A 27,657-nucleotide genomic window follows, 5' to 3' on the forward strand; every position below is an offset into this window, starting at 1 on the left:
CCCCCCCCCGGCTGGTTCTGCTGACACTGATTTAGGGGAATTGTCTCGGATTAGCGTGCTTGACTTGACCTATATAGCTTTACTTAACAAACGACAACAACGCTTCAGTCCCAAGCAAGTAGGACCTCGGCTATAGGAATTGTCACTTCTCATGTCACTCTAGCACTAAAAACTATGTACATTCTGTATTCACTTATAAATCTCTAGCAAGCCTATATCTTTACTTAAAAAGGGAACATCTGTTTTACTTGTAAGGACCAGACAAAAGCAAGTGCCTGGATAAACGAATACTGTCGGTTTGTTATAGGAAAAAATCCATTTGATCATCTTCCGGAAGACCGTAACTATTGCCTGCTCTAATCTTTGTTCTTCTACCTACAATTTGCAGGTACAAGCTGGCGTATCCCTCGAATTATAGCAGCATTTTGGATCCACTGATTGAAAACAATTACGAGCTCTTCATGGTAGAAAGGCTTATTTTGATGGGAGCAAAAACATTTATCAAAACAATGAAAGAAGACGATAATGATCTCAGCCTCAGCGATGATCCTAAAAAGAATACCAAGAAATGGGAAATACCGGTGTATACAAGAGATGGTGAAGAATGTTAGCTCTCAGATGCTTGATGAAGAATACCGGCTATTTTGTTCTTCTGTTGTAAAGCAAAATCTTGTGGTTTCCTTTGTGAATGTCAGAGTTGTTAGGTACTAGTTTAGAAAATTGCCTGTTTCTACATGTTGTATGTATATTATGATATGGGAGGGCTTCAATTGGACATAGAGTTTAATTTTGAAAACATGAAGTGTTGATTGGGTCATTCTTTGTTAAATACATGAAAATGGTGCTGCCTGATCAAGAAATGTTAAATTTTATTGATAAGTTGATATATATATGGTGCTCTCGATACGAAGGAAAATGTTTTTCATGAGAAATTAAGTATTTCTTTTTACTTATATTCTGGTGTTAGGTTAGGACAAAATATTGTCCCAAAGGCAATCAGGTATAATCTAAGCAAATACCTTATTGAAATTTCATCTATGACAAGTTGGAAAAGAAAAGGGCAAAAGTATCTCTATATATACTCAGAAATGAAGTGGAAAACAGATACAAGAAAGAAGCTTTTATTTTCATCTCTTCATAACAACTAAACTTTTTATCATGCATAGGAAACATATTCTTACAACATCTTTTTTTTGTGGTTTATGCATCCGATATCAAAACTCACTAGCCTGATTAATTCGAATTTAACAGCTCATAAGGTCTAGTTTTGGCAATCACTCTACTGACAGAGAACCTAACCTCTTTCAATCTTGTATGTACATGTCTCTGAACACACCAGAGCGAAAATTCTAAAGCCTAATTGTGCTCTATTTGGCTTTCTATTTACACTGAAAACAGCTTAAATGCTTTTTTGTTTTTGTGCTACTCCAAAGTGTTGTTAGGCAAGAGGCTATTCCACAATGAGATCTCTTTGTCACTATAAAGCTTTCTGATTCCTCCATAAAAACCATCTCCTTCATTGCCAACTTCTCTGTGATCCTTTCTGTTTATCACTGTTTGCCTCCACCTTGATCCCGCGGTGTACTGTTTGAACTCCAACAGCACTGTCTCTGCGATGTAGATAGTCGTGAGAATAGGATATCTTCATTCAATGTATGTATGTACTCGTTAAAGGCATAATTAAGTAAATAATGTCTCTTTTATAGTTCAAAATAAGTTGTATTGGAGCTTATATATCACGGAAAACCAGAAACTACACCTAAGTACCCCTGCATTTGAATTTTTCGCCTTTCCTTATGGGACTCGACAAGTATACTTCAAAGTTATGTAACTTACCACTGGCATGACAATGGCAATTCAACTTGCTGCCACTACAAGATTCCAAGTGTCCAACAACTCCATACCACCAACCTGCAGAACAAATATCAGAACTTTTCGAGTATATTCAATGCTTAACATGATGAAAAACAAATTGCTTTTGGACAAAAGCACACACCATATGCAAACTCTTTGCTTTTTCTCCACTGAATCTCAATATGATCATCAGGTTGCAGATCATCTAAGCAATCTGATACATGAAGAACATAAGGAAGAGTGTCAACAGTTGGTGCTCTTAGTCTATTCCATTCTATATCATCCTCTATCATTCTCCTCCCGTACGATGGATACCTGCAAAATTTATTCATTCACATTTAGGCAAAAGGGCTAAAAGAGAAGAAAAAAAGAATCTTGAACACATCTAACTAGAGTCAGCTGATGTAGAACACAGTGTAGAACTCCGTGTATACGGGCTAGAAAAAGTAAACAGTAAATATGTCCGAATGTGTGTGTAAAGATTACCTTGCACTAAAAGTATTTGTTCTACAATCATAGCTAACTTCAGCATCATAGCAAGATAACATAAAACCAATATGTCCATTCTGTACCTTCAAAAGAAAAAAGCATGATCTATCAGCATTTTGTTCAACCAAATCTGCTACAACAGGTAAATTTACGCTCACATAATGAAAATTTCGTATAATGTCAGTGTATAAAAGTTAAACTCGTCTGCAATTACCTCGCGGTTAAAAACCTGAGCCGGGAACCAAAACTTTCCAGTCTCAAGAGAAAGGTACCAATCCATAATTGAACTCATCTCTGAAGAATTTCCAGTCTTGCTGTCATCTTCATTTCCTTTTTTTGATCTGTTCCATAAAAGTTCCCTTATCTTTGAAAATCTCCCATAAAGTTCTCTTTTTTTTCTTGATTTCTCCAAGATGGAAGCTTTATTTCTTGACACAACATAGCATTGCCATTCTTTATAAGCAGCAGAACCAATCAATTCACCCCATTTCCCCTTCATATGTTTCTCCCACAAATGATCACTTGTGCATTTTTCTCTCAAAGAAGTACAAACAGCAGCCATATTACAAAGACCATTTGGTGGAAGCCTCTCAAAAATACATTCCAATGTCAAATCAGGCAAATCCAGTAAAGAAACTCCCTCTTCTTTCTCCACAACATTCTCTAGTTTTGACTTAACATGATCTGTCATAAGTGGCAAATTCAAGAAACTAATAGCACTTCTACCTTTACTAAACCATAAAGCTAAGAACTTTACAAGTTCTTCACTAAACCACACATTTGAGAAACCTCCCATTGGCTTGAAAAATGACTTAGAAATTAGTAAAATGAAGGAAAAGCAAGAAATCAAGAAAACAAGCATTGCATTCAAAGAAAAAAGATTGCTTTTTTAACTTAGCTAAGATAATTCAAGAAACTAGTTTATATATATATACATATAGTGAAAAGGGTAAAATGAAAAATAATTTTGACTGAGTTTTCCAATGAGGGAGATAGGTAGATGAACCACACAAGACAAGCTTTAATTGTTGAAACTCACAAAGCCACAAAAAAAGAGAGATGAAAACAACCAACAAAAAGAAGTTGTTTCTTAAATGTTCTGGTATCCAACTACAGTAAATTGCCCACTAGAGAAATAAGTGGTGAACAAAATTTGGATGATTTGATCACTAAACTAAAAGAACAAAAAATTAAGCAACAAAACTCAAAATTTATAAACTTTGGTAATACCAATCTTGATATTTCCTCAAGTGACAATGAAAGACAAACAACACTACTTTTATTTTTAATCAATCTCATATATAATAAGACCACTTTTCCAAGAAACCAAAAGTATAAAAAATAGTAGGTCAAAAAAAATTGACTAAATTTGTAAAAAAGAATATTGAAAAATTGTTTAAAAAACGAGGGTGAATAGAAAGTATATCCTCAATTTCATCCAAGATTTTGTCAGGATATGGTTCCCTATTTAAACTTTGTATCCTAATAATCGATCTTTTAAGAGCGTGATCCAATAATCAATAAAATAAATTTGAGTTCGAGCTGAAACAAAAAAATATGACATGATTCAGTTTTATCTATAAAAATTTTGATGAATAAAGCTACTCGCTATCATCTATATCAATAAAAAATCACAAAATTAATCGAGATATATACGAACCGGCTTGACCTTCTCTATTGTGGAGTAAATATATTGACTTGGTTGACAGAGTCAATAAATAATGTGGGGAAGACTTTAAAGAAACAAAAAACTAAGGTAGCAGAAATTTAAAAAAAGTAGGTATTCACAGGTCACCTAGTGATTAACCATATAGTTATTAGACATCATAGAAAAGGTAGGTGATAGTTGCCTAACTTCTACTGATCTTACAACTGTAATCAATCACCACTAACACACCATGTGGAACTTAAAATCATTTGTGACGAAATAGTAGCGGAATCATAATTTTGAGTAAAAATATTTTTTAAAAAAATTAAGGCGATTTAATAAGACGTTTTGACAAATTAAGATATTTGGAAGTGTAAGAAAAATTAAAAAAAATTGTTACACACCTAATTAAGGATTAATGAGAGTAGAAGATTGTTATGCAGATAATCTTTTAATAAATAGGTTGTTTTTCTTTTTAGCAAAAAGAATTAAATACAAATTAGTATTAACAGGTTACTGTGGAGTATTTAATGTTTGAAGAGTTCACATCATGGGTGGACAAGTTTTAATGTGGTTCACTACTCCAAGCAGAAACATTAAAAGCTTATTATTTTATTTTCCTTTTTCTATATGTTTTTCTAAATTTTTAATGCCCTCATAATTTGGTGTGATTTATTGCCATAAAATCTGAATGAAAATGACTACGTAGTTAATGCATGTTATTGATTATTAATTTTCGAGCTACCTTATTAGGTTAATGAGACGTTGTCCATCAGTCAACTTAATCATGTAAAAATTCTCTAATTTATCGGTGCACAAAATAAGAACTCTATTATGAAGTTTCCTATTCATTCATTTAATGTTTGGTAGAAAAATGAAACAAATGACGGATTTGACTAAAACAATAGAAAGATCAATATTGAGACATATTTTTGTTAAAAGTTGAGGGATTCATCTGAATTTTCTTTAATTTCGTCAAAAATTACACTATTTTGCACAGATATTGTTCTAGATTTTTTATGTTCTTCATACGATAACGACAATATCCATGAATGTTTGATGCTCTCCAAATGATAATTGATTACAATATCAAACTTTAAACACCAATTTTTTTGAGATTCGGAGTTTGATGGCAACTTTGTGGCATGTAGAATTGGAATCCCACTAAAGAAACAAAAGATAGTGGATAATATATTTTATATAGACTTAACTACGACGAATAAATACACATCAAGAGAAACTTAAATTTGAAATCGGAAGTGTCTAATAAAACACTGTATCTAGGTAAAGTGTTCAATTGAAATAAAACTTAATTTGAGTATCTAAATTAAATATTTTAGCACGTTAAATGGAATTAAACATATAGAACACTGATCACCATTTCACTTGGGACTTGTTTAATTGAGCACGAGTATTTTTTTAAAAAAAAAACTTTCGAAATTTATGATTTTAGATAAACCATACATTATTGTGTTTTAGATAGTAAAAATATTACAGGTAAAATGGAACAAAGAGAATCAAAATGAGATAGGGATTTAGGGTTTAAGTCTCTCAATATTCTATTTTGTTTCTTCCCTCAAGTAAGCTTTCTCTTTGAAACGTTGAACCACCCAAGATCTTTCAGTTCTCAAACTTCCAGATTCAGACAGCCAAACACTCACCAATAAAGATGGAACAACAGTTTCCTCAGAAAACAAAACCGAAACAAGAGTTTCTATCACAATTCTTTTTCGAAGAGAAAAAGTACCGCGAGTAAGCTGTGTATGTCTTCATCTTTCTCTGCTTTTTCAAGTGTAAGCCAGCTCAATTTGAAATTGGAACTCCTCCATTTGTACAGGGGAACAACAAAAACTTGTGTGCAGGATATAGACCAGTAGCGCGTGCAGGGCTTCAACTTCTTTCATTAAATACCTTTCTCTGAATGTATCATGACCAAGTTAAATTAAGATAATCTGCTATACAGAATCTCCAACCTTGATATCAGACTTGAGCAGATGTTGAACTTCTCAAAGCTGCTTCACGTTCCTGACGCCGATGCTCTCTCTGAAATAATTTAAAAAATAAGTTATCAGTAATATGGGTGAAAGAGGACAAAGACAAAAGTAATACGCTGAACTTAGAGCATTATCAATCTTCAAGAAAACACCTACTCAAACTCAAAGGTGTTCTTTTGCTAAAAGCAACTTTTCTCTGGATCAGTAACATAATCAACTGCTGCACTAAAGCTGCAGCAGCTTTGAACACGTCGAAGTAAATTTATGATTTATGTGAAGAAGGCAAAAAAGTTCAACTTCTATGAAGAAAGTGATAAAAATAGCAAAAACCTTGATATTCCAATAAATGTCTCATCATGGAAAACAACTTGCCAGATAATTATAAACAAGGAAGAAACGAAAAAGCACTAATACAAGCCTATGATTGCTGAAACAAAGAATAGATTTCTGTTTGATTGTGGATATGATGATAACTAGTCTTACTCTTCTTTCCCAATATGGATGGAAGCATACGAAATCATAGACAGGAGTTATAGTTGAGACCAGAACAACGTTAAGTCCAGTAAACAGCAGGAGACCTGCCATAGGCCGAGCTCTGTGAGGCATTGCGGATAAAATGATGATTTTGAACTCTGCAAGACACAAGACCACATTCAGTATACAAAACTGAAACTCAAGTCCCAAAAGTGAAGCTATCCAAATCTCATTCAGTATAACTACTAGCACACACCTCTATTCAGTACATGGTCACAAACAAATCCATGCAATGTAGGTTGATTGTATCCTATAGGTGATAGCATGAAACCCTTTTTTCCCAAAATAAGCAGTAATCATCATCAACAACATACCCAGTGTAGTTCCACATGGTGGAGTCTGGGGAGGGGGGAGGGTAGAGTGTATCCAGACCTTATCCTACCTCAAAAGAGGTAGATAGGCTGTTTTCGAAAGACCCCCACCTCTCACCCCCAGCTCACGAAACACATATCAAAAAGCATATAGAAGAAAAGAGATATAATAAGTAGTACTACAGGAAGCATTTCATAGCATACAATAAAATGAAACAGTACCGAAAACAAATTAATAAGATAACCAAAACACAATATTTAGGAACATAAATCAAAGGACAACAGGTACATGCATCAAACTACCATCAAGACTAACCTGCAGGATAGCAAGACACCACTCAACTATCTACTGAACTTCTACTGTAATCTGCCGCTCCAAATCATGTGTATGAGCTAAAATGATGTTTTTTTGCAATTATTAGAAGTAAAAATTCCCTCTTTTTATTCCATATCAAGGATTATGTTTCTATTAGCAAAAGTAGCTAACCCAACTGCTCTGAATTCTAATTTCTACTAGCAAAAATAGTTACACTACAAAAACTCAAATTTAATCTTAAATCAGCTCCCATCAACTAATAATCCAAATCTAGATAAACAAAAGATAATTAACTCTAACAATTAATAAGAGATTAACGGAACTAACAACTCAATTTTGCCGGAGAGTCGCCTGAGAGAGGCGGAGATCAGTTTTCCGATAAATAGACGGAGAAATTCGCAGGCAAGTGGTAAATGGTGTAGACTTGGAAATAAAATTTGGATTTTGGAATATGAGAAGTATCTATACACATTTAAGTGATGAGATTATCAAAATTTTAGGTAAAGTCCATATATATAATTTTTACGAAATTTCATCATTAAAACATGAATCTAGGCCCATTCAGAAGGAGGCCCAAGTTCTAATAAACATCGGCCCAATTTTATAAATTAAGATTAGGCCCAAGTCTAAACCATTTACCACTTGCCTGCGAATCTCCGGAAAACTGATCTCCGCTGAAATTGAGTTGTGAGTTTCGTTAATATCTTATTAATTGCTAGAGTTAATTATCCTTTATTTATCTAGATTTGTATTATTAGTTAATGGGAGCTGATTTAAGATTAAATTTTTAATATCCTATAATTTAAGTTAAAGGGCAAATAAGTCATTAGTTATTTTTTAAAACGGAAAAGGGCCAAAAATATCTCTGGACTATTTGAAAAGGTTTAAAATTACCCCTCGTCCACCTATTGGATTAAAAAAAGAGAAACTTTTGCATATAGCCATAAGAATAAACTTAATTAGGCTTTTTGGCTATAGTTTACATATTTACATGTTGTAGCTACAGTTTTAATGGTTATAGGAAAATGTATTTGTATAATTCGCTTTTATTTTTATACCAAACGAAAATTTAAACTTTTAAAAAGATAATGATGATAATTTTGATTGGAAAAAGGTAAACAATCTCTTACTTCATGCAACAATATCTCTTAAGACTTTCATACCAAATATGACTTTCTTTTCTTACGTAAATGTGTAAATTGATTTCTATTTGTTATTGTATATATATTTATTGATTGATTCAATTCACTGATGACGGTAGTTATGTGGAATTGGTGATTGTATAAATGAGTTGTTTTCGTGTATATTTTATAAACAAATTCTTCAAAGGTGGTTTGTATTTGTATATTTATATATGTATAGGTCAGTTTTATTTTTGATGAAATTAGTGTTTGTATATGTATAATGGAAGATAAAAACTATTTATTTATTGTGGCTTTGTTATATACAATTTCATGTTTTCCGCTTTTGAATTCCGTTACAAAGTGGATATGAAAGGGGAAGGACCGTCTTTTATCCTCTCATATGAATAGAGTGCACATAAGTATATATTGGGGTGATTTTGATATTGCCTCCACATAAGTATCATGTTTTCTCCAATATATTTTCACATATACATTTAATTGATATAGTCATATAATTTTTGAACTAAAAAGGCAAGGATGAAAAAAGAGGCTTAGGGTTAAGGGAGAAAAAATTCATCAATCTATTTTTTTTATTTCATATCAAGGATTATGTTTCTATTAGCAAAAGTAGCTAACCCAACTGCTCTGAATTCTAATTTCTATTAGCAAAAATAGTTACACTACAAAAACTCAAATTTAATCTTAAGTCAGCTCCCACTAACTAATAATCCAAATCTAGATAAACAAAAGATAATTAACTCTAACAATTAATAAGAGATTAACGGAACTCAAAACTCAATTTTGCCGGAGAATCGCCTGAGAAATACAAGTGGTAAATGGTGTCGACTTGGAAATAAAATTTGGATTTTGGAATATGAGAAGTGTCGATACATATTTAAGTGATGAGATTATCAAAATTTTAGGTAAAGTCCATATACTTAAATTACTTAGAAAATACTAGAACACTTCAATAACAATTATAAAACACTTATGAAATTTCGTAAAAATTAAATGTTTCTCCACAAACAAAAAAAGAAAAAATTTATGTATTGTCTCTCATAAAACGATTAAGATTATATGCACTAAACACATGTAGGTATAAATAACTAATAACTATTAAAAGACACATAGTGTAAATGAAATCGATAAATCAATCACTTCTTAAATAGCAGAAAACAACCCGGTTGAAATTATATCTTTTCTAATATACATTTTAAAATACATAAAAAGTATTAGAACACTCCAATAATATACATAAAGAAACACCTTCTTAAAGCATGTAGAAACTGAAAAACACTAGTCAAAAGTACAAATAAAGAAAAAAAAATTAATGTGTTGTCTCTCAAAAAATAGTCGATGACATGTAATAGAAACATTGAGATATAAGTAAACTATTAAAAGACATGATCGATAAGTCAATCATTTCTTAAATGAAAAAAAAAATAGTCAGGTCGAAATCATGATTTTTCTAATATATAGTTAAATTACATAGAAAGTATTAACACTCCTCAATAACATCACAAAAATGTATTTTTATGAATGCCCGTAGAAACTGAAGAAATGTTTCTTCAAAAATACAAACGAAGAGAGTAAGAAGGTTAATGCATTGTCTTTCACAAAACGAGGGATAATACGCAATGGATGCGTTAAGATATAAACAATCTATTAAAAAACACATAACGTAAATGACATCAATAAACCAATCATTTCTTAAACAATAAAACAAAATCACATTGAAATTCATGGCCTTTTTGATATACAATTTAAATCACATAGAAAGTCTAGACACCATAATAACTACACAGTAAGCATTGCAGAAATCTTGTAGAGACTAAAGCAACACTTTTTCATAAACAAAGAAAGTAAAAAGCCAATGAGTTGTCTCTCACAAATGATGGATGACATGCAATGGACACGTTGATCAAGAAAACTTTCAAAAGACACGCAATTTAAATGACATCAGTAAATCAACCATTTCTCAAATGACAAAAAACAGTCATGTCAAAACCATGAGTTTTCTAATATATAGTTTGAATTTACTAGAGCACTTCAATAACAACACAAAAACAATTCTGGAAGTATGTAGAAACGAAAGAAACGCTTCTTCGAAAGTAAAAGAAAAGATAATGTGTTGTTTCTCACAAACTGCTGAAAGACATACAGTGCACACGCAGAAGATACAAGTAAATTATTAAAAGACACGCAATGTACCTGATATCGATAAACCAACCATTTCTTAAAAGATAGAAAACAATCACGCAAAAATCATGTCTTTTCTAATATATAGAAAAGTATTTCACGATAACAACATCAATATCAATCACATACCCCAATATATTTTTACATATGAAACTAGTCATAACCACAATATTTATATAATTGAAGCATGTATAAGTCGAAGAGAAAGTGTACCCGTTTGCTTTCACAGAATGCTTAATGCATTTGAGCTTTCCAATTAATGCAAGATTAAACATATACAAAACTACCACATAGGAATCGAATGCATTATTAAGAGAACTAACCAGTGATATGGCAAAAATGAGTCAAACGCAAAGAACTTTCAGTGTTCAGACTTATTGTAGAGATGAGTAGGAGAGCTCGAGAGATTTCTCATTCATTTTGAAGAGCACGAGAGCTTGAGGGGATTTTTCCAGTGATCAGTCCACTGCCAAGTAGAGAGGAAAGGAGTTGTTTATATATCATAGAAGTAGTAATCAATCAAGGAGAGAAAAATGCAAAAATAATTCACAATCTAATCTAGGAAATCCTTTTCTTAGACAACCGAATCAGATTTTCCAAAATATAAGACCAAGTACAAAGGGGCTGCTCTATAAAAGTGTGTAAATTCACGCGGAATTTATTGCAGAATAAAGAAAACTTCCTCAAGTTCGAACTTACCATAAGAGATAACTCATCAAGATATCCGTGGAGAAAACAAATAAGAGAGTATGAATTAACTGAGCATAAATGAAGCAGAAGAGGAGGAAAGCAAATTGATATCGGCATTCATAAATACAACAGTGTTCCAGTCTAATTTAAGAGAGGAAATCAGTTAACAATGGAAAAGGAGACAATTATTCAAGCTGGTTGTAAATCTAACATGCCAACATCAAAGTTTACCTTAAACAATTGCTAAGCCGAGGCAGTATCAAGTCACCATATCTATCATAAATCAAGCTTAAGAAGGGAAGGAAGCAGATTCATACAATAACCACATGAGATTACATAAGGAGGGAAAGTATATTATTCAAAATCACTTGTTTCAGGGATACAGGGACTCGATTCATAATTAATACGATACAGAGCATGTAAGTACAAAATCAATCTATCACGCATAATACTGAACAAGCTACAACGAAGAATAATAAAGAATTAAGGATTAAAGGAAGCAAATTCCTACAATTAGTAATCATAAACATACCTAAATCAGAAGCTAATGCTAGAATTATTTTCAACTTAGAGAAATATTTTCAGAAATTCGAACAAAGAGTGGATGGAAGAGATGTTGGAAAGACAATATCCGAATCAATTTGTAAGAAACTATCCGACACTGCCTTTTCTGATTCACTGGTGGTGCTGGCTGGACAGTGAAGGTGGCAAGGGGAAGAGCGGAGGAGAAGCAGCGGCTGGGCTTGGTTGCTTGATGGTGTTTGCTGGTGGAGCGGTGGTCGGAGGCGAGGTGGAGGTGTGGGCGGGGAGAGGCTGAGGTGCGGTGGTTTTGTGAGAAATTGAAATGGGGGTTTGTGGACATAATTAGGGTATTACAACTAGAAAAGCTCAAATTTTGGATCGGGCTGAGCATAAATATCGAAAAATCGAATTGAATCGAATTATTTTGGTTCTTCGATATCGATTCTTGGTTCTTCAATTTTGTGTTAGTTTTTTATTATTGAAACTTCGATTCTGAATTAGGTGCACCGAAGAATTGAAGTTTTTTTAAATAAATTTAAAAATATTTAATTATATTACTTAATTAATAAAACTTATATATTTTTTACTCAAAAAATAACTAATGACTTATTTGTCCATTAACTTAAATTATAGGATATTACAAATTTAATCTTAAATCAGCTTCCATTAACTAATAATTCAGATCTACATAAATAAAGAATAATTAACTCTAACAATTAATAAGATATTAACGAAACTCACAACTAAATTTCAGCGGAGATCAGTTTACCGAAGAAATTTGCAGGCAAGTGGTAGTGTAGACTTGGGCCTAATCTTAATTTCTAATATTGGGCCAATGTTAATTAAAACTTGGGCTTCCTTCTAAATGGGCGTAGATTCATGTTTGGGAAAATTGTATATAATAGCAAATTAATAACCTAAAATAAATAGAGTAGCTAGGGTTTGATTTAATTGTGCTTCATATCAAACGTTTGCAAAAAATTGTCAGGCGCCTCTCTCCCAAATATCTCGCTCGCCACTCTCCTCCAATCTCTCGCTCGCTTCCTCACCTTTTATACAAACACAAGTGTATAAAAATTATTTTTAATTGTATAAAGCAGAAAAAATTGTATAAATACATATATTTTTGTTCCCCTCTCCCCTCTTGCAGATCTCGCTCCCACTCTCCCAAATCTCGCTCGCCACCCTCGCCTTTCTCACTTATACAAACAGAAGCGAAATGTATAAATTGCGTTTCTGTTTGTATAAAGCGTGAGAAAATTGTATATACACATGCAAGTATATATATTTTCGTCCTATACACTTATAATTATACAATAAAAATACTCCCCCTGCCCAGTTTCTTTTGCCTTTCTCTCTTTCTCGTTTTATACAATTTTTAAATTTATCTAATTTCTTTCTTTCTCGTTTTATACAATTCGATTCAATTGTATATTCTTTGTCAAGTCTATTTTGTCTTTCTCTCTTTCTCGTTTTATACAATTTGCTTCAACTGTATATGTATAGCGAATTATACAGTTTCTATGTTTGCTATGGAGCGCAATATGCAAACTTTGCTATAGCATACAAATATGAATTTTTTATTTTCTATATGTGAAAATTGCCCTTCATGTTTTAATGGTGAAATTTCGTAAAAATTAAATGTTTTTCCAAAAATAAAACAAACGAAGAAAAGTCAATGTGTTGTCTCTCATAAAATGATTAAGATGATTATGCAGCCTAGTATAAGTAACTAACAATTGTTTCCTGTTTTTAATTATTTGTGTATTTTTTTTCTTTTATGTTTGTCTCTAATTATTTTTTAATTTTGATAAATTAAGAAAGAACAAAAAAAGTTTAGCTATTATATGCTCAATATTAGAAAAAAGCATATTTTTTAAAAAAAAATCTTAAATTTTATTTTATTCACTTTATAATTAATAGGATAAAATGATAAACTCAATATGTCAATAATTATTTTCTTAATAATTGTGTCAAATCAAAAATGGACAAGTAATTAAGAACAAAGAGAATATTAAAATACACTAGTGTAAATGAAATGGGTAAATCAATCACTACTTAACTACACAAAAAACAACCAGATTAGAATAATACCTTTTCTAATATACAGTTTAAAATACATAGAAAGTGAAAACACTTATGAAATATGTATAGAAAACACTTCATCAAATGTACAAACAAAGAAAAAATAAATAAATATGTTTTCTCTCAAAAAATAATCGATGACATGTAATAGACATATTGAGACATAATTAAACTATTAAATGATATGTAACATAAATGATATTAATAAGTCAATCCATTCTTAAATGAAAAAAAATTCGTTAGGTCGAAATCATGATTTTTCTAATATATAGTGAAATTACATAGAAAGTATTAACACCCTCAATAACAACACAAAAAACATATTTTTCTGAATGTATGTAGAAATTGAAGAAACGTATCCACAAAAATACAAATAAAAAAAATAAAAAGCTTAATGCATTATCTTTCACAAACGATGGATAACATGCAAGATACACGTCAAGATATAAACAAGCTATTAAGAAAACACATAATATAAATGACATCGATAAACCAGTTGTTTCTTAAACGACAAAACCACATCGAAATCATGACCTTTCTAATATACATTTTAAATCACATAAATAAATACTAGACACTACAATAATACAAAAAACACAGTGAAAATTCTGTAGAGACTGAAGAAACGCTTACTCATAAAATAAATAAATTAAAAAGCCAATGTGTTGTCTCTCACACACGATAGATGATATGCAATGGACACGTTAAGATCAAGTAAACTTTTAAAGGACACGCAATTTAAATGACATCTAAATCAACCATTTCTCAAATGACAAAAAATAGTCACGTCAAAATCATGACTTTTTAAATATATAATTTGAATTTACTAGAACACTTTAATAACAACACAAAAACACTTCTGAATATATGTGGAAACGAAAGAAGCGTTTATTCAAAAATACAATAAAATAAAAAAAAGACAACGTGTTGTTTCTCACAAGCCGCTGAATAACATGGAGTGCACAGGTAGAATATACAAATAAATTATTAAAAGACACGTAATATAACTGGTATCGATAAATCAACCATTTTTAATATATATAAAAGTATTTACCAATAACAACAACATCAATATCTATTACATACCCTATGTATTTTTACGGATGAAATTAGAGAATAATAGAGTATATTATGTAATATCTATTCTTACTTTGTGAAGATGGCAAAATTATTTCCAAAAGATTCTAGACTCAATTAACACATTCACCAAAAATATTTTCAAATAATAAGTGTCTCAATTTTTTAGTTAAAAAAAAAGTGAGAATCTTTTTTTATTTAGAAGTACATATAGAAGAAAAAAAAAAAAGGCCAAAACTTTAAATGGAAAAAAAATTAATAAATTCTTGAGAAGACCTGGAATTAGTTCCCTCCTTCCTCAAGCTCGAAACAAACTATTCTCCCTGCCGCCTTTGAATGATCAAAAATCCTGCTAAAACTCAAAAATAAATTAAAAATCCATTCATGAAAACCTCAAAAATTGTTTTTTTAGCTTAATTGTCATCTGGGTATCTGTCAAAATTGTTAATTTTCATCTGTTTGGAAAACCCAGAATTCTCTATGTCAGGTTTATCATTTGGGTTATCAAGATTCAACTTTTTCTTCTAAATTTATTGAATTTTTGCTTCAATTGTTAGTTGTTCAAGCAAATTTCATCTGGGTCGAGTGTAGATTGGCCATTTATTGGCAATGTTGAATAATTTGGAGGATGGGGGAAAGAATCCTTCAGAGGTTTCAAGAGGGGGTAATGGTAGAGGGGGTGGGGGTACAAGGTCATGGGGAACTACTGTTTCTGGTCAATCGGTTTCTACTAGTAGCAGTATTGGGTCTCCATCGAGCAGAAGTGAAGCCGCCATGGCTACCCCTGCCAGTGACAACACTTTTCTTAGGCTAAACAATCTTGACATTCATGCTGATGATGCAGGATCTCAAGGGACAGCTGGGTGAGTCCTTTGTTGTTGTTTTAATGGTATCTGTTTGGTTTTCAATGAAGATAAAAATGGTATCTTTATTGCTTGAACTTTTTGAAGATGGGAACTCTATTCAGTGTAGAAGTTGATTCAGGATGTATATGTGTGTATGATGAAAATTTGAAGCTAAATTTTAAGAATAATGTATACATAATAAGTTGCCTGCAGACTTTATATAATGGATTAGCTTAGGATTCTGTTGTTTTTACTAGTCTATCCGATAATTAAATGAAATGCTAGTCTAGAGGAATTACGGTGAACTGCTAAACCGTGAGATAATCGGACTCGGATTAGCTAGTTATCTTGAGTTTAAGACGCATAGACGTGGCTTAAAGAGTGGACTAATGGATAACAAGGACACGCGTAAATTGATAATGCTTGAACATAACGGGAAATATGTCAGAAGAAGTAAGTGCAAAAAGCTTATAGGAATTCAGTTCTATAGTGACACATCCTATGTCTTTTCTACTTCATAGCAATTTGATCTGCGACCATGTAAGGTGATGGTCTTACTAAGTTTGGGAAAACATGACCCTTTAATATTGTCTTAGAATAATAAGTGTCCATTGTTGTGGTTTAGACATCACAGGCTGAGATGTTATACTTTTCTTCACATTTGATGATTTGCTAGATTACAATGTCATTATGTGGTTTAACATGGAACTCACGATTGAGTCGTTAAAAGTGCATGTCAATAGTTTCTCTTACAGTAATGTTTCCTTACATAAACTTACCTTAACTTCTTGTCAGTAACAGGAAAAAGAAAAGAGCTCAGCGTGCTACTGGAGGGGATAAGAGTGGTAGAGGACTCAGACAGTTCAGCATGAAAGGTTTTTTCTTTTAATCAGTTTTCATCTTCTTTTGGGTATTACATTGGAGAAACGTCTTAAATTTTGCAGTGAGGGTTGCTTTTATTTCACATATCATTTATTTCTTGTGTGTTACAACTTGCTAGTATCTCTTATTTATTTGAGCTCTGGTATCACAGCTTCCTACTAAGTACTACTAATTACTAAGCTATTGTTTTCTTTCTACAGTTTGTGAGAAAGTGGAAAGCAAAGGAAGAACTACGTATAATGAGGTAAGGACGCTTGAGAAAACTCATAATGTTATAACATTAGGTGATTTTAAAATTTCTGATGTTCCCTTTATCTGTATCTTTACTTCACAAATCAATGCTATGATTCAGTGAATTCAGTTTAATAGTTGGGGCCTTTTTAGTGGTCCAATTTCTATTATATATTCGAAACCCTTTCTCGTCCGCACAATGTATCTGCGGGTTTCCCACATCGAATTTTATTATTATTATGACTCTGATGTATGATGATGATTTCTTATTTTGATGACTTTGATGTTTAGTATCTTGTTCTGGCAGCACCTGGTAAGCAAACTACAAAGGAATATGCTAACTTCTATATCTGTTTTGAGATAACTTTTTCTATTTGACCCGTCCATTCTTTCTAACTTGTGTCATGCTATTGTTTTTTTTTTTACTTATGTAATATCACACTATCAGCACTGATAATCAAACTTAGAGTTAATTCCATTTTCCCCATCTTATACAAACACATTGGTGTACACATTTTGACCTTTTGGATGAATTTATGGTATCAAAAGCTCCCATTCTATTGAACTTCTCAACTAAAAATGTGTCATGTTAGTTGGAAGTACTGTATCTCAAGTTTTTTTTTTCCTTCAGTGGATATATTTAGGGTAATTTGGAGGGTCCACGGTCCTGTGTTTTTTTAACCCTTAAAACATTGTGACACTTTCTATTGTTTGCTGTTTGGCACTTCACTTTTCTTAAGGTAGGGCATTTCATTCTGCTAGAACTACAGATGGAGACGCTAACCTTGTAATTCTTTTTAACTGTACAAAAGAATTGATAGTAACTTGTACTACATTTTGGGAAGGGAAGGAAGGAGCAGAGTCTTAGTCGTTGAGAAGTCTACTAAGTTGTGAATAATTAGGTGGATGACTGTTTCCCTTATTGGCAGCTTATAAATTCTTTAGAACCCCTAGTTTATTTATATGTGGTCCCAGGCGCTACAAGGACTATGAAGGGTCCGAGCGTCATAGGATCTCCTAATTAATACTTTTAATCATTCTTCAATTGCCTTTCCTTCTCTATGGTAAGATAATTTTAGAGGTAGATGTACATAATAGTTACTCCCACCTTTTTATTTTGTTTGTCCTGCTTTGACTTTATACGTAGTTTAAGAAAGTAAATGCGGCTTTAGAATCTCGTGGTCTTAAATTAAAGATATGTCAAATGTACCAGAATGTCCTTCAACTTATGGTTTCAAACATGCCATGTGGAAAGTTAGAACTAAAGGGTTGCCAAAAAAAAAAAGAAAGAGGCATTCTTTTTTAAACAAACTAAAAAGGATAGGACAAACAAATTGAAACAGAGGGAGTATTAATTATGAGATGATTCACTAAATGGCTTTTGGGTATCAAAATAATGTCTCACAAGGGCATATAATTTATGGTCTTTCTTCCTCCAGAACTAGTAATGTGGTTGTTTCTGTCTTCGGGTTATGTATTGATATTAATCATGTCCATGACTTGAGCAGTGAAATGTAGAATATCTGTTCTGTTCATTGAATTAATAGATTGACGGTCATAGTTATTGTTCAAGAAACTGGTGCATAAATTTTCTGTAGCTTAATCTCAGTTTTTTTTTTTAAGGACATCCTTATACACAAAAAGCTGAAATACTTCAACTGTGATTCTTTAAGCAAGTGCAACATTCTAATATAGCCTCATAATACATATTCAAAAGAGAAGAAATCACTGTAATGAATGCCCAACATAATTTTACATATTATATCAGTTAAAGAAACTCTTTGAGCAGGGTTCTTGTTTTTAGCTTGTAAACTTCAGACTCATTGAACTGTTATCTATTTTTGGCCCGGGGAATTCTGTAGATGTTAGGTAATGTAATTTTCAAAGAGTTATCCCCACACCATCTTTAGGAGTGACATTCGAGGTGGACAAGATGATGGAAGCGAGACTGAGATGGTTTGGGCATGTAAAGAGGAGATGCACAAATGCCCCAGTGAAGAGGTACGAGTTGGGTATAGCGTGGGAGATGTGGAGGTAGGCCAAAGAAGTATTGAGGAGAGGTGATTAGACAGTTAAGACGCAACTTCAGCTCATAGAAGAACATGATCTTAGATAGGGAGGGCATGGAGGTCGTGGATGAGAGGTTTAGTAGGTAGTTGAGTTTGGTCTCACTTTTCGGTGGGATTTGTCTTGGTGAGAGTCTGCCGTCTGGAAGCACCGTGATGGTCATAGTATTAGCCTTATACATGTAGTATCTCACTTTTGATATCTGTTACCATCTGGTGTCTTTTGTGTTACAGTTATCACATTATTTGCTGCTACTGTTCCTTTTTCTAAATGCTTTGTACTACTTTCTTTATTAATCAACATGTTTTTTTCACTTCCGTATTTCTTATTTACAACTACTTTGATTTGTTGTAATTGAGTCGAGGGCCTCCCAGAAACCTATGTTTCTCGAACCCTCCAAAACTGATGCCACACTCGTGTCGGATTCTTCAAAAGTACATTACTTTTGGATAATCCAAAATGCACCCATCACAATTTTTAGAGTCCGAACAACATAGCCGAAACAGCCTCTCTGCCTCCTGCGCCCAGAAACTTGACAATACAAGGGTAGTTGTACTCCTGTTGTTGGCTTCTAAGGACTTATTTGCACTTTTAACTGTACTCTAGCATTTTCTGCGGCTGATTTCTGCTTGCTACATTCTCCTGTGTTGAACAATTTGCTTTTCAAGGGATTTCTGATCTCAGAAGTTAATGTCTTGCTCAGGTTGCAGATGAACTTGTAGCTGAGTTTTCTGATGCTACCAATAGTGTTGCAGGCTCAGATCAGGTTTTTCTCCATCCTCGCGGTTCATAAATTTTTAATTTGTTCGTTTTCAACAATAATATTAGTTTGAACCTTTATTATGACAGAAACAATATGATGAGAAGAACATCAGACGACGAGTCTACGATGCTCTGAACGTACTTATGGCTATGGATATCATTTCTAAAGATAAAAAGGAAATACAGTGGAAGGGATTACCACGCACTGATGCAAATGATATTGAGGAGCTAAAGGTTTGATTTCTCTGTCTTTCTTCTTCCTCTTTTTTGTTGCATTCAATAAGCCATCAATTTTGGCACACATCGGTTGATCTATGTTTAATCTAATCTCATGTTGTAACTGCAGACTGAGCGTCTTAACTTGAGAAATAGGATTGAAAAGAAAGCAGCTTATTTAGAAGAACTTGAAGATCAAGTATAAATTCTCTCTAAGCACTATCTTTAGTTCAATCTTAGAAATAAGTTTGGTAGTCTTTCGCAATGCTGATGCATGATATCTTGGTCCTGTAATCCTTATTCTTTTTACTAAATTGTTTTCCTTTTTCAATAGTATGTAGGGCTTCAAAACCTCATAAAACGCAATGATCAGTTGTATGGCTCAGGCAATGCTCCTAGTGGTGGTGTGGCTTTACCGTTTATTTTAGTGCAGGTAAATGCTCAACAATCATCTGTTGTTATTTGTATTGTTTAGCAAATTAGTAAATATCTGATACAAACCATTACATTCGTTAATATGTCATCTCATGATTTCTTTTGTTGGAATTAGTTTAATCTACAAGCAAGGCAAGTAAGCTCGGGGCAACATGCTTTCCTCAACTTGTCTTAGCTGTACTTGAGCTCACGTGAATTTGACCTATCTCAGGCCGTATAAATTTGATATTAACAAAAGCTGATTGCTTTTCGCCTACATTTGAGCATAGGCTTCTTTCTAATAAAAAAATCAGAAGGATCACTTCTATATAAGAATGAGAAGACAGATATAGGATACCTCTGGTCTCTGAAAGAGGAGAAATGAGGAGAGGTTTTCTCTATTTGTAATTATTTTCACAAGATCGTATTTGTACAGAAAAGAATATGTAAAATATTCTTTTTCAAAATCATCTTCACAATACCCTTTTTTCATCAACTTGAATGAAATATTGCCCTGCAATGAGGTGTGAAAGGTTGGCTACGGTGGGTGTGAGAGGTAGAGGTAGAATTATGCTGAAGAAGTGATACACTTGCAACTTAGCGAGGACATGGCCCTCAATAGGAAGATATGGAGGTCGAGGATTAGGCTAGAAGGTTCGTAGGTAATTGAGCGTTGCCTAATTTTCCTTATTAATATTATTATTTTCCAAATATCTTAGTCTTCTATTTTATACTTACCTGTTGTTTCCTTTTTTCTAGTTATGGTTTATATGTTGTTGCTACTGGTTTTTTCCTCCATTATTTTCCACATGGCTTCTTGATTGCTGTTTTCCTTTTCATACTGATTCTTTATGCTTCACTTGAGCTTGAGCCAAGTGTCTATTTGAAACAGTCTCTCTACCTTCACAAGATAGGGGTAAGGCTGTGTACACACAACCTCCATAGATGCCACTTGTGAGATTACACTCGGTGGTCTTGTTCAACGAAATATTGTCCCAAGACCTACTTAAGATTAAGTTAGTTAATGAAAATGGGTGAGTTATAACATGTGAACTCTTCAATTTGTACCTGAATAGTGTTTTTTAGTTTTTGGTAGTATTGGAATTTTTAGTATCAGTAAAACTTCAAGATAAGATGCAAGAGTAGTGCTATTCTTAGGTGAGTAGAGCTTTTGGGTATCTAAAAGCATAGAACACCTATCTAGACGATTTTCATTGTAGCTTTGAAGGAAGATGAGCTTCTGTATATATTCTTAAACATTGAGTTTACAGTGATCAATATTTCTGAAAGAAAAAATTCTTGTGGTTAAGTTAAATTCTATGTTCATAATCTATTCTATTAGTTTCTTTTCTTCCATATCTGCATGCCTCGTTTACACTTGGCTTCTAGTAATAATCTGCAGAAGTAGTAGGACAACCTAAGACCATCTCCAACCCATCTCTAAAAAACTCTCTATTCTCTATTTATAGAGATTTGGAGAACTACTATTCATCTCTCTATTTCTCTATTTTACTTTTTGATTGTTATAATATTATTTCTATTATATTACTAATTTAATCTTTATCATTTGTAATTATTTTCTAATGCAATATAACATTTAACAAGTTACTACTTCCGCCAAATTAATTATTTTTTTAAAAAAATTGTCACTTTAAATATGTAACTTAAAGTTATTTTGATATTATTTATATTATATAAGGTTATTAATTACGTCTCTAATATTTGTAATTATTTTCTAAGTAATATAACATCTAAAACATATTATTGATTTTTAATTTTTTTTGGTCATTTTAAATATGTAATTTAGATTATAATTATTTTTCATTATGAAGTATGCACAAAATTACATGATAATTCAAACAATCTACTTTTTATGTTATAATGATAAATTATTAAACTACATTTTTTAAATAGCATGAAAGTATTTGATTCAATAGTTCAAAATGGAATATGGGAAGTAAATTAGCACATGAAATAATTGGATATAAGATGAAATTGTTAATTTATACAATTTTTAGCTACACATAAAAAATAAGGACAAAAAATGCTCATTTTGAACTTCATAATACGTTAATAGAACATTCATGAGAGTAACGAAATAGTCTTGAAAGTTGAGTATTTATGTATGATTTAAAATAAATTTCATGATAATACAATATTTATGATGCAATAATATTTCATCAATGATTTCACTTTTATTTGAATTGTTCGTTAATATGTATTATATAATATTTATTGCAATTTATGTTATTTAGAATAAAATATAATTTTGTATTAAATGAAAATTTTGTATTACATAAAGATTATAGAGTGATTATTTTCAAAAAGAAGAAATGATTTATATTATGAAATAAGAAAATAAGAATGAAATAGAAATAATAATATAATATTGAGGAAAGAGAAAAGATTCTTTTTTAGAGAGTAAAATAGAGAATTGGGTTGGAGTTCATTGTATGAAAAAATAGAGAACTCTATATTTAAAGAGTGAAATAGAGGATAGGGTTGGAGATGCCCTAAGCAGGGCTTATGGTGGGGTTCTACTTTTGAATCTAATACAGAAGGAGGCATCTGTCTATGACATTTTACTTTTCATCTTTGCATATTTTGGTTTAAGCCCCATCTGCTTTCTGTTTTTTCTAGAGCCAAGGGTCTATCGGAAACGACCTCTCTAGCTCTCAACGTAGGGGTAAGGTTTGTGTATGCACTACCCTCCCCAGACTCCACTTGTGGTTGGCATTACACTGGATATGGTGTTATTATTGTCGTCGTTGCGCATAAGGAGAATCATATGTTGTGACTTGGAGTGCATCATTGCTTTTCCATCAATTTCCTGCTGCATTTTATAATTTGCATGCATTTGTAAATTTCAGCAACAGAATTGAATAGAAAGAAATGTTATAATGCTGCTGTCGTAGCATTTCATTGTTATAATGCCCCTTATGTTTCTTGTGGTACGTTAGACTCGTCCTCATGCTACAGTCGAAGTGGAAATATCAGAAGATATGCAGCTGGTGCATTTCGACTTCAACAGGTTAGGGCCTTGGAACGTCTATACTCTTTTTGGTTCAATGAGAGTGTGAATGACTCGGCTGAGTCCTATATATACAAGTCATACATACTTTTGATATTCATTAACTCATTCAAGTGTGGTTTGCCAATTCCAGCACTCCGTTTGAGCTGCATGACGATAATTATATCCTCAAAGCAATGAATTTTTGCGGAAGATCAAATGACGGTTCTGTCCCACAGAATGTATCTGCTGATGGAGGTGAAGGTCCGAGTTCCAGTATGGCCAGCATGTTTCAGCATCATATCCCTAATCCATCTGCCCCAAACTCATCTGGCAGGCTTCCGACCTCACCTCCTCTCCCCGGAATACTAAAGGCTCGTGTCAAGCATGAGCATTAGTCTTCTGGCTTCTTTCTTGATCGATTACTGTACTCATTAACGCATAGTATTTCTGTACATTATGTAAAGTATTTTTACTGGAAGCAGCCTCCTCTGTTGACTAAATACTTCTCTTGACCCTTGTCTCAATTTGAGGGAGGTTACTAGTTGAGCTTTTAAATTTTTTTGCTAAGTATCAATTGTTTCATCAAATTGGTATATGTTTTGGCAAATGAAAAACTATTAGACTGTTTGGACATACCTTTTTTTCTTTCAAAATATTGTTTGGTTGGTTATACATTAATAGTTGATTTTTTTTGAACTTCAGCTAGAAGGTGAGGGTTTTCAAGTTTGAAAAGCTAGTTCTAACCATATTTTCAAATAAGAATTTTTTGTAGTCGCAACATTTTTTTCAAGTGGAACACATTTTTCGATTTCCAAAATACCTTTTTGCAAATATCATTAAATTCATGTCCGAACGACTAAGGTAAGCAACCTTGGTCTGTCTAAATTTTGTTGGATCGAGTTATATTGTACATGTATTGGTGAGAGCTAACTAATCGTTGTGCATTTATGTGAGCATGCTATTGGGTTTGAGTCAAAGTTGACTTTGTATTGGACATAGTTATATGGTTAATGTGTTGGTGGTAGGTAACAAGTTCTCGTTATGAGTATCTTATTGAATATGAGCCAAAATTATCGTGTTCGGATGGATTTGTAACTTTTAGTGCTACACCGGCCTATGAATTATATCACAACTCATAGCATTATCTTTTAGAGGCTTTTTATGGTTAATTTGAACTTGCGACCATGATTTGCTAGCTAGTCACGTAATCATAATGCTTATAATTACATGAATATTGAATAAATTTTCTACAAATACTAGTCATGACTTGATTGATTGATTGAGTATTATATATAATAAGTTTAAGGCATACGTGAAAACTTTTTCTTTTCTATAATTCCATCGTTCCTTATCTTGCTTCCTCGATAATATAATATCTTGGAGAATGGAAGCATCCTGAATTCGATTTAAAATTTGACGTTTTTAATTTTTTTTAATGTAAACTCAAGTTAATATATAATAATAATTGAGTTTATAGTTATCATAACTTTAAACTCATGACACATATTATCTGTTTTGATCCAATAAATCTCATAAATTTGTCTCTCGATTTATATCATTAACAAGCCCTTAAATATGTGAACTTATGTTAATATAGACTAAAAGTACATTAATCTTTCTACGTAACTCGTGCTACCTCGCAATCGTCACAAGGGTTAAATATTAATAAATATCTAACGAAATATTTTAGTACAATCTTAACAAAAGTTACTGAGTTTTTCGACCCGCATGGTGGGGTGTGGGTGGTTGGGGGTATATATTGTTGTTGATGAGTTGTTCCACAAATGTGGGGACCTCCCAGCATTAAGGTCAATATCGTGTCTCAACAAAATCCTTGTATTTCTTCTAAAACGTCAAGGCACGTGCGATGTAATAGTTTCTTTCTACATCCATCACGTTTCAATATCGTTATTTAAACATATCGATAATCTTTTAAATTTTATTTTTATATTTAAATTATACTTTGTTTCGGTTGAAATTTTGATACATGATGAAATATTTTGACTTATTATATATCTGTGGTTCAAATTTTGAAAAAACTTATGTGAGAGCTTTAAAACGCCCCTCGTGCTTGAGGTTTTACAACATATTGAGATTAACACATATAATTAAAGAATATGATAGTTAACTTATCTATATATTGAACACCCGAGAACACGTACACACAAGAACTTGAGTCGGTAGTACCTAGCTAATATGAATACTTTCTCACGTGTAAACGAGCTCACTCAGAATTCGGAACATACTATAGTTTAAATATCTATAATTGTAATTTATTAAGAGATTGTCGATATATTATTCTATCAAAGTTTAACTATGAACTTGAATGTTAATTTATTTGAATCTTTGTTTATTCTAATTAAGTTCAATGTCAAATTAATTAATAAATTTATTTTGCCAAGAATGACTTTGCATATATACTAGTATTAAAACAATACAATTGCATATACACCAAAGTTTTGGATGCCTAAATCTTGCAACTCTTGTATAATACGATAAGGTTTTATTGAAATTGATTGAATATAATTATCCAAAAAAATATCAAAAATATTCTGTTGTTGCTCTCATTGTTGTTAATTTTTCTTCTATTTATAGACAAAAAATAAATAAATTCAAGTGATTGAAAACTTGAAAAGTTTGGTATTCGAAATTCAAGTACTATACATATATTACTCTATTTTGTTACTTCGTTAGGTAGTTTGGTATTCGAAATTTACTAATTCAACTTATATATATACACAAATAAGTTTTGAACCAATAGCATAAATGGGTTGTGGATTCAGTAGTAATAAAAATAAAAATAATGGGGTTGAATGGACTATGTAGACAATTGAATTCTTATCAATAAAATTAAAGTTCAGATAGTCAACTAATTAAGCTATTAAACATCTCTATTTAAGTTGTGATTCAAATTTTGATGAGTTTTTGTATATTAATAAATAAAATTATCTAATATTTATACTAATAAAAATATAATAATAAATATCTTGTAAAATAAATTGAGTAGATAAATTATGGCATCTATATCGTGTGGCCAACTGTGCTAGTAAATTAGGGGTCCCTTGGTGCCACATATCATTTAACTCCCTCAAGTTGGTACTTAACTACGTGGTTGTTGTGAATAGTAGGATCCACAAAAATGATTAATTCCTTTTTAATGTCAAAGATATTTTTAAATATATATATATATTACTTGTTTTATTATAACAATATTATATAATCATTAATCATGCATGGTTGATTTGCGAACGCGTTGCAAACTGCTTTTTCTAAGGTAGAAAATATGACAAGAAAGTAATTAACTTCCATCTTTATATTGAATTTGAACACATAAAAATCATTAATATATTATGTTAAATAAAGTTTTAAACATTTTAAAAGTTTATACAGTGATCTCTATATTCTTAATTAAAATTTTGAGTTTGACATTATCAATATCATACAACAACAAAAACATGCTTTTACTTAAACTTTTACAATAATTTTAGATATTAATAAATGACAAATTTCCTATTTAAGATTTTTAGTATTGAATTAACTATTAACATATAGTGAGTTAAAGTCTAATGAATTGAAGAAGAAAAATATATTGAGAAATAACTTTTAAACTTGTACTGTTTTACTGGGTGCCCCCCCCCCCCCTCCTCTCTTATGTTTGGCTCTAAAGAAAGAAAAAAAAGAAACAATATATATAAGTATATTGTAAGCTTTCACTATATACGAAATTAGAAGAAAGGTAGAATTGTAATAATTTATTATATATAACTTTATCTTGTATTACTTATATACTATATAAGATTATATTTGATACGGAGTTAAAGATAATAAAAAAAAATATTTGAATTTGGTAATTTTAAATTATGATTATAATGAATGTGTAGACATCAATATTCGAGTTGAGACTCTATAATTTGTGCTCAATTTCTATTAAGAGTACTTGGGAGGCGGATGTAATCGTAAATCTTTGTTCATATCTATATAAAGGGATGTATAATATTCCCTTGAAAAGGAATATCAAAAGATAAACGAATTTGTACATGCAATGTTTATAATAAAATATTCATATTTTTTTATTTTCCATTCAGTGTCCGGAGCCCATATTGGAGCTTTGACAAAATTCGGATTGCGCTCTACATGACCCATTTGTGGGCGGCGTTCCCATAGAATTTTCTCCATACCCAGAACTCAAACTCGAAACCTCTGATTAAGGGTGAAACACTTCCACCAATGCACCACAACTCATATTGAAATGTTCCTTCGTATTTTATTTGTGAGCATAATATACCAAAACAAATTTAAAAATAAGAGTGTACTTGTCTTACCATATCTATTCAACTAGTATATGAACAAATTTGAAAATAAGATTGTACTTTATCTTCCCATA

General features: G+C 31.8%; 4 protein-coding genes across 6 annotated transcripts in view; 2 read left to right on the forward strand and 2 right to left on the reverse strand.

Annotated features, from left to right (window-relative positions):
- The window catches only part of LOC107032177, a 5,504-nt gene extending 4,594 nt beyond the window's left edge, over positions 1-910 (forward strand). Inside the window, exon 6 of the mRNA XM_015233761.2 lies at positions 389-910. Within this exon, the coding sequence (XP_015089247.1) occupies positions 389-611 (223 nt within the window). The 3' untranslated portion in view covers positions 612-910. The remainder of the gene's footprint in view (positions 1-388) is intronic.
- Positions 911-1,105: 195 nt separating this feature from the next.
- LOC107032251 (F-box protein At2g26850-like) lies at positions 1,106-4,057 on the reverse strand. Of its 2 annotated transcripts, none has more exons than XM_015233832.2 (5): positions 2,558-4,057; positions 2,341-2,420; positions 1,997-2,169; positions 1,837-1,911; positions 1,106-1,610 (listed from the first exon to the last, which is right to left on the reverse strand). In XM_015233832.2, exons 1-5 carry the CDS (start codon positions 3,203-3,205, stop codon positions 1,423-1,425), a joined length of 1,164 nt encoding a protein of 387 aa, XP_015089318.1. In that variant the 5' UTR covers positions 3,206-4,057; the 3' UTR covers positions 1,106-1,422. The 2 variants fall into 2 exon arrangements, with proteins under 2 accessions (XP_015089318.1, XP_015089317.1); XM_015233831.2 differs by having other exon boundaries at positions 2,341-2,426; positions 2,558-4,055.
- Positions 4,058-5,423: 1,366 nt separating this feature from the next.
- On the reverse strand, positions 5,424-12,046 carry LOC107032126. The gene is made up of 5 exons (XM_015233702.2): positions 11,692-12,046; positions 10,793-10,935; positions 6,716-6,791; positions 6,469-6,617; positions 5,424-6,034 (listed from the first exon to the last, which is right to left on the reverse strand). The coding sequence occupies exons 3-5, from the start codon at positions 6,783-6,785 to the stop codon at positions 5,972-5,974; spliced, it is 282 nt and encodes a 93-aa protein (XP_015089188.1). The 5' UTR covers positions 6,786-6,791; positions 10,793-10,935; positions 11,692-12,046; the 3' UTR covers positions 5,424-5,971.
- Positions 12,047-15,083: 3,037 nt separating this feature from the next.
- Positions 15,084-23,908, forward strand: LOC107032243 (transcription factor-like protein DPB). Of its 2 annotated transcripts, none has more exons than XM_015233824.2 (9): positions 15,084-15,706; positions 16,484-16,563; positions 16,771-16,814; positions 19,572-19,634; positions 19,718-19,864; positions 19,977-20,045; positions 20,181-20,279; positions 23,221-23,291; positions 23,425-23,908. In XM_015233824.2, the coding sequence occupies exons 1-9, from the start codon at positions 15,453-15,455 to the stop codon at positions 23,666-23,668; spliced, it is 1,071 nt and encodes a 356-aa protein (XP_015089310.1). In that variant the 5' UTR covers positions 15,084-15,452; the 3' UTR covers positions 23,669-23,908. The 2 variants fall into 2 exon arrangements, with proteins under 2 accessions (XP_015089310.1, XP_015089311.1); XM_015233825.2 differs by having other exon boundaries at positions 16,490-16,563.
- Positions 23,909-27,657: the final 3,749 nt, after the last annotated feature.

The sequence above is a fragment of the Solanum pennellii genome, chromosome 10, assembly GCF_001406875.1.
Source record: "Solanum pennellii chromosome 10, SPENNV200".
NCBI classification, from domain to species: Eukaryota; Viridiplantae; Streptophyta; class Magnoliopsida; order Solanales; family Solanaceae; genus Solanum; species Solanum pennellii.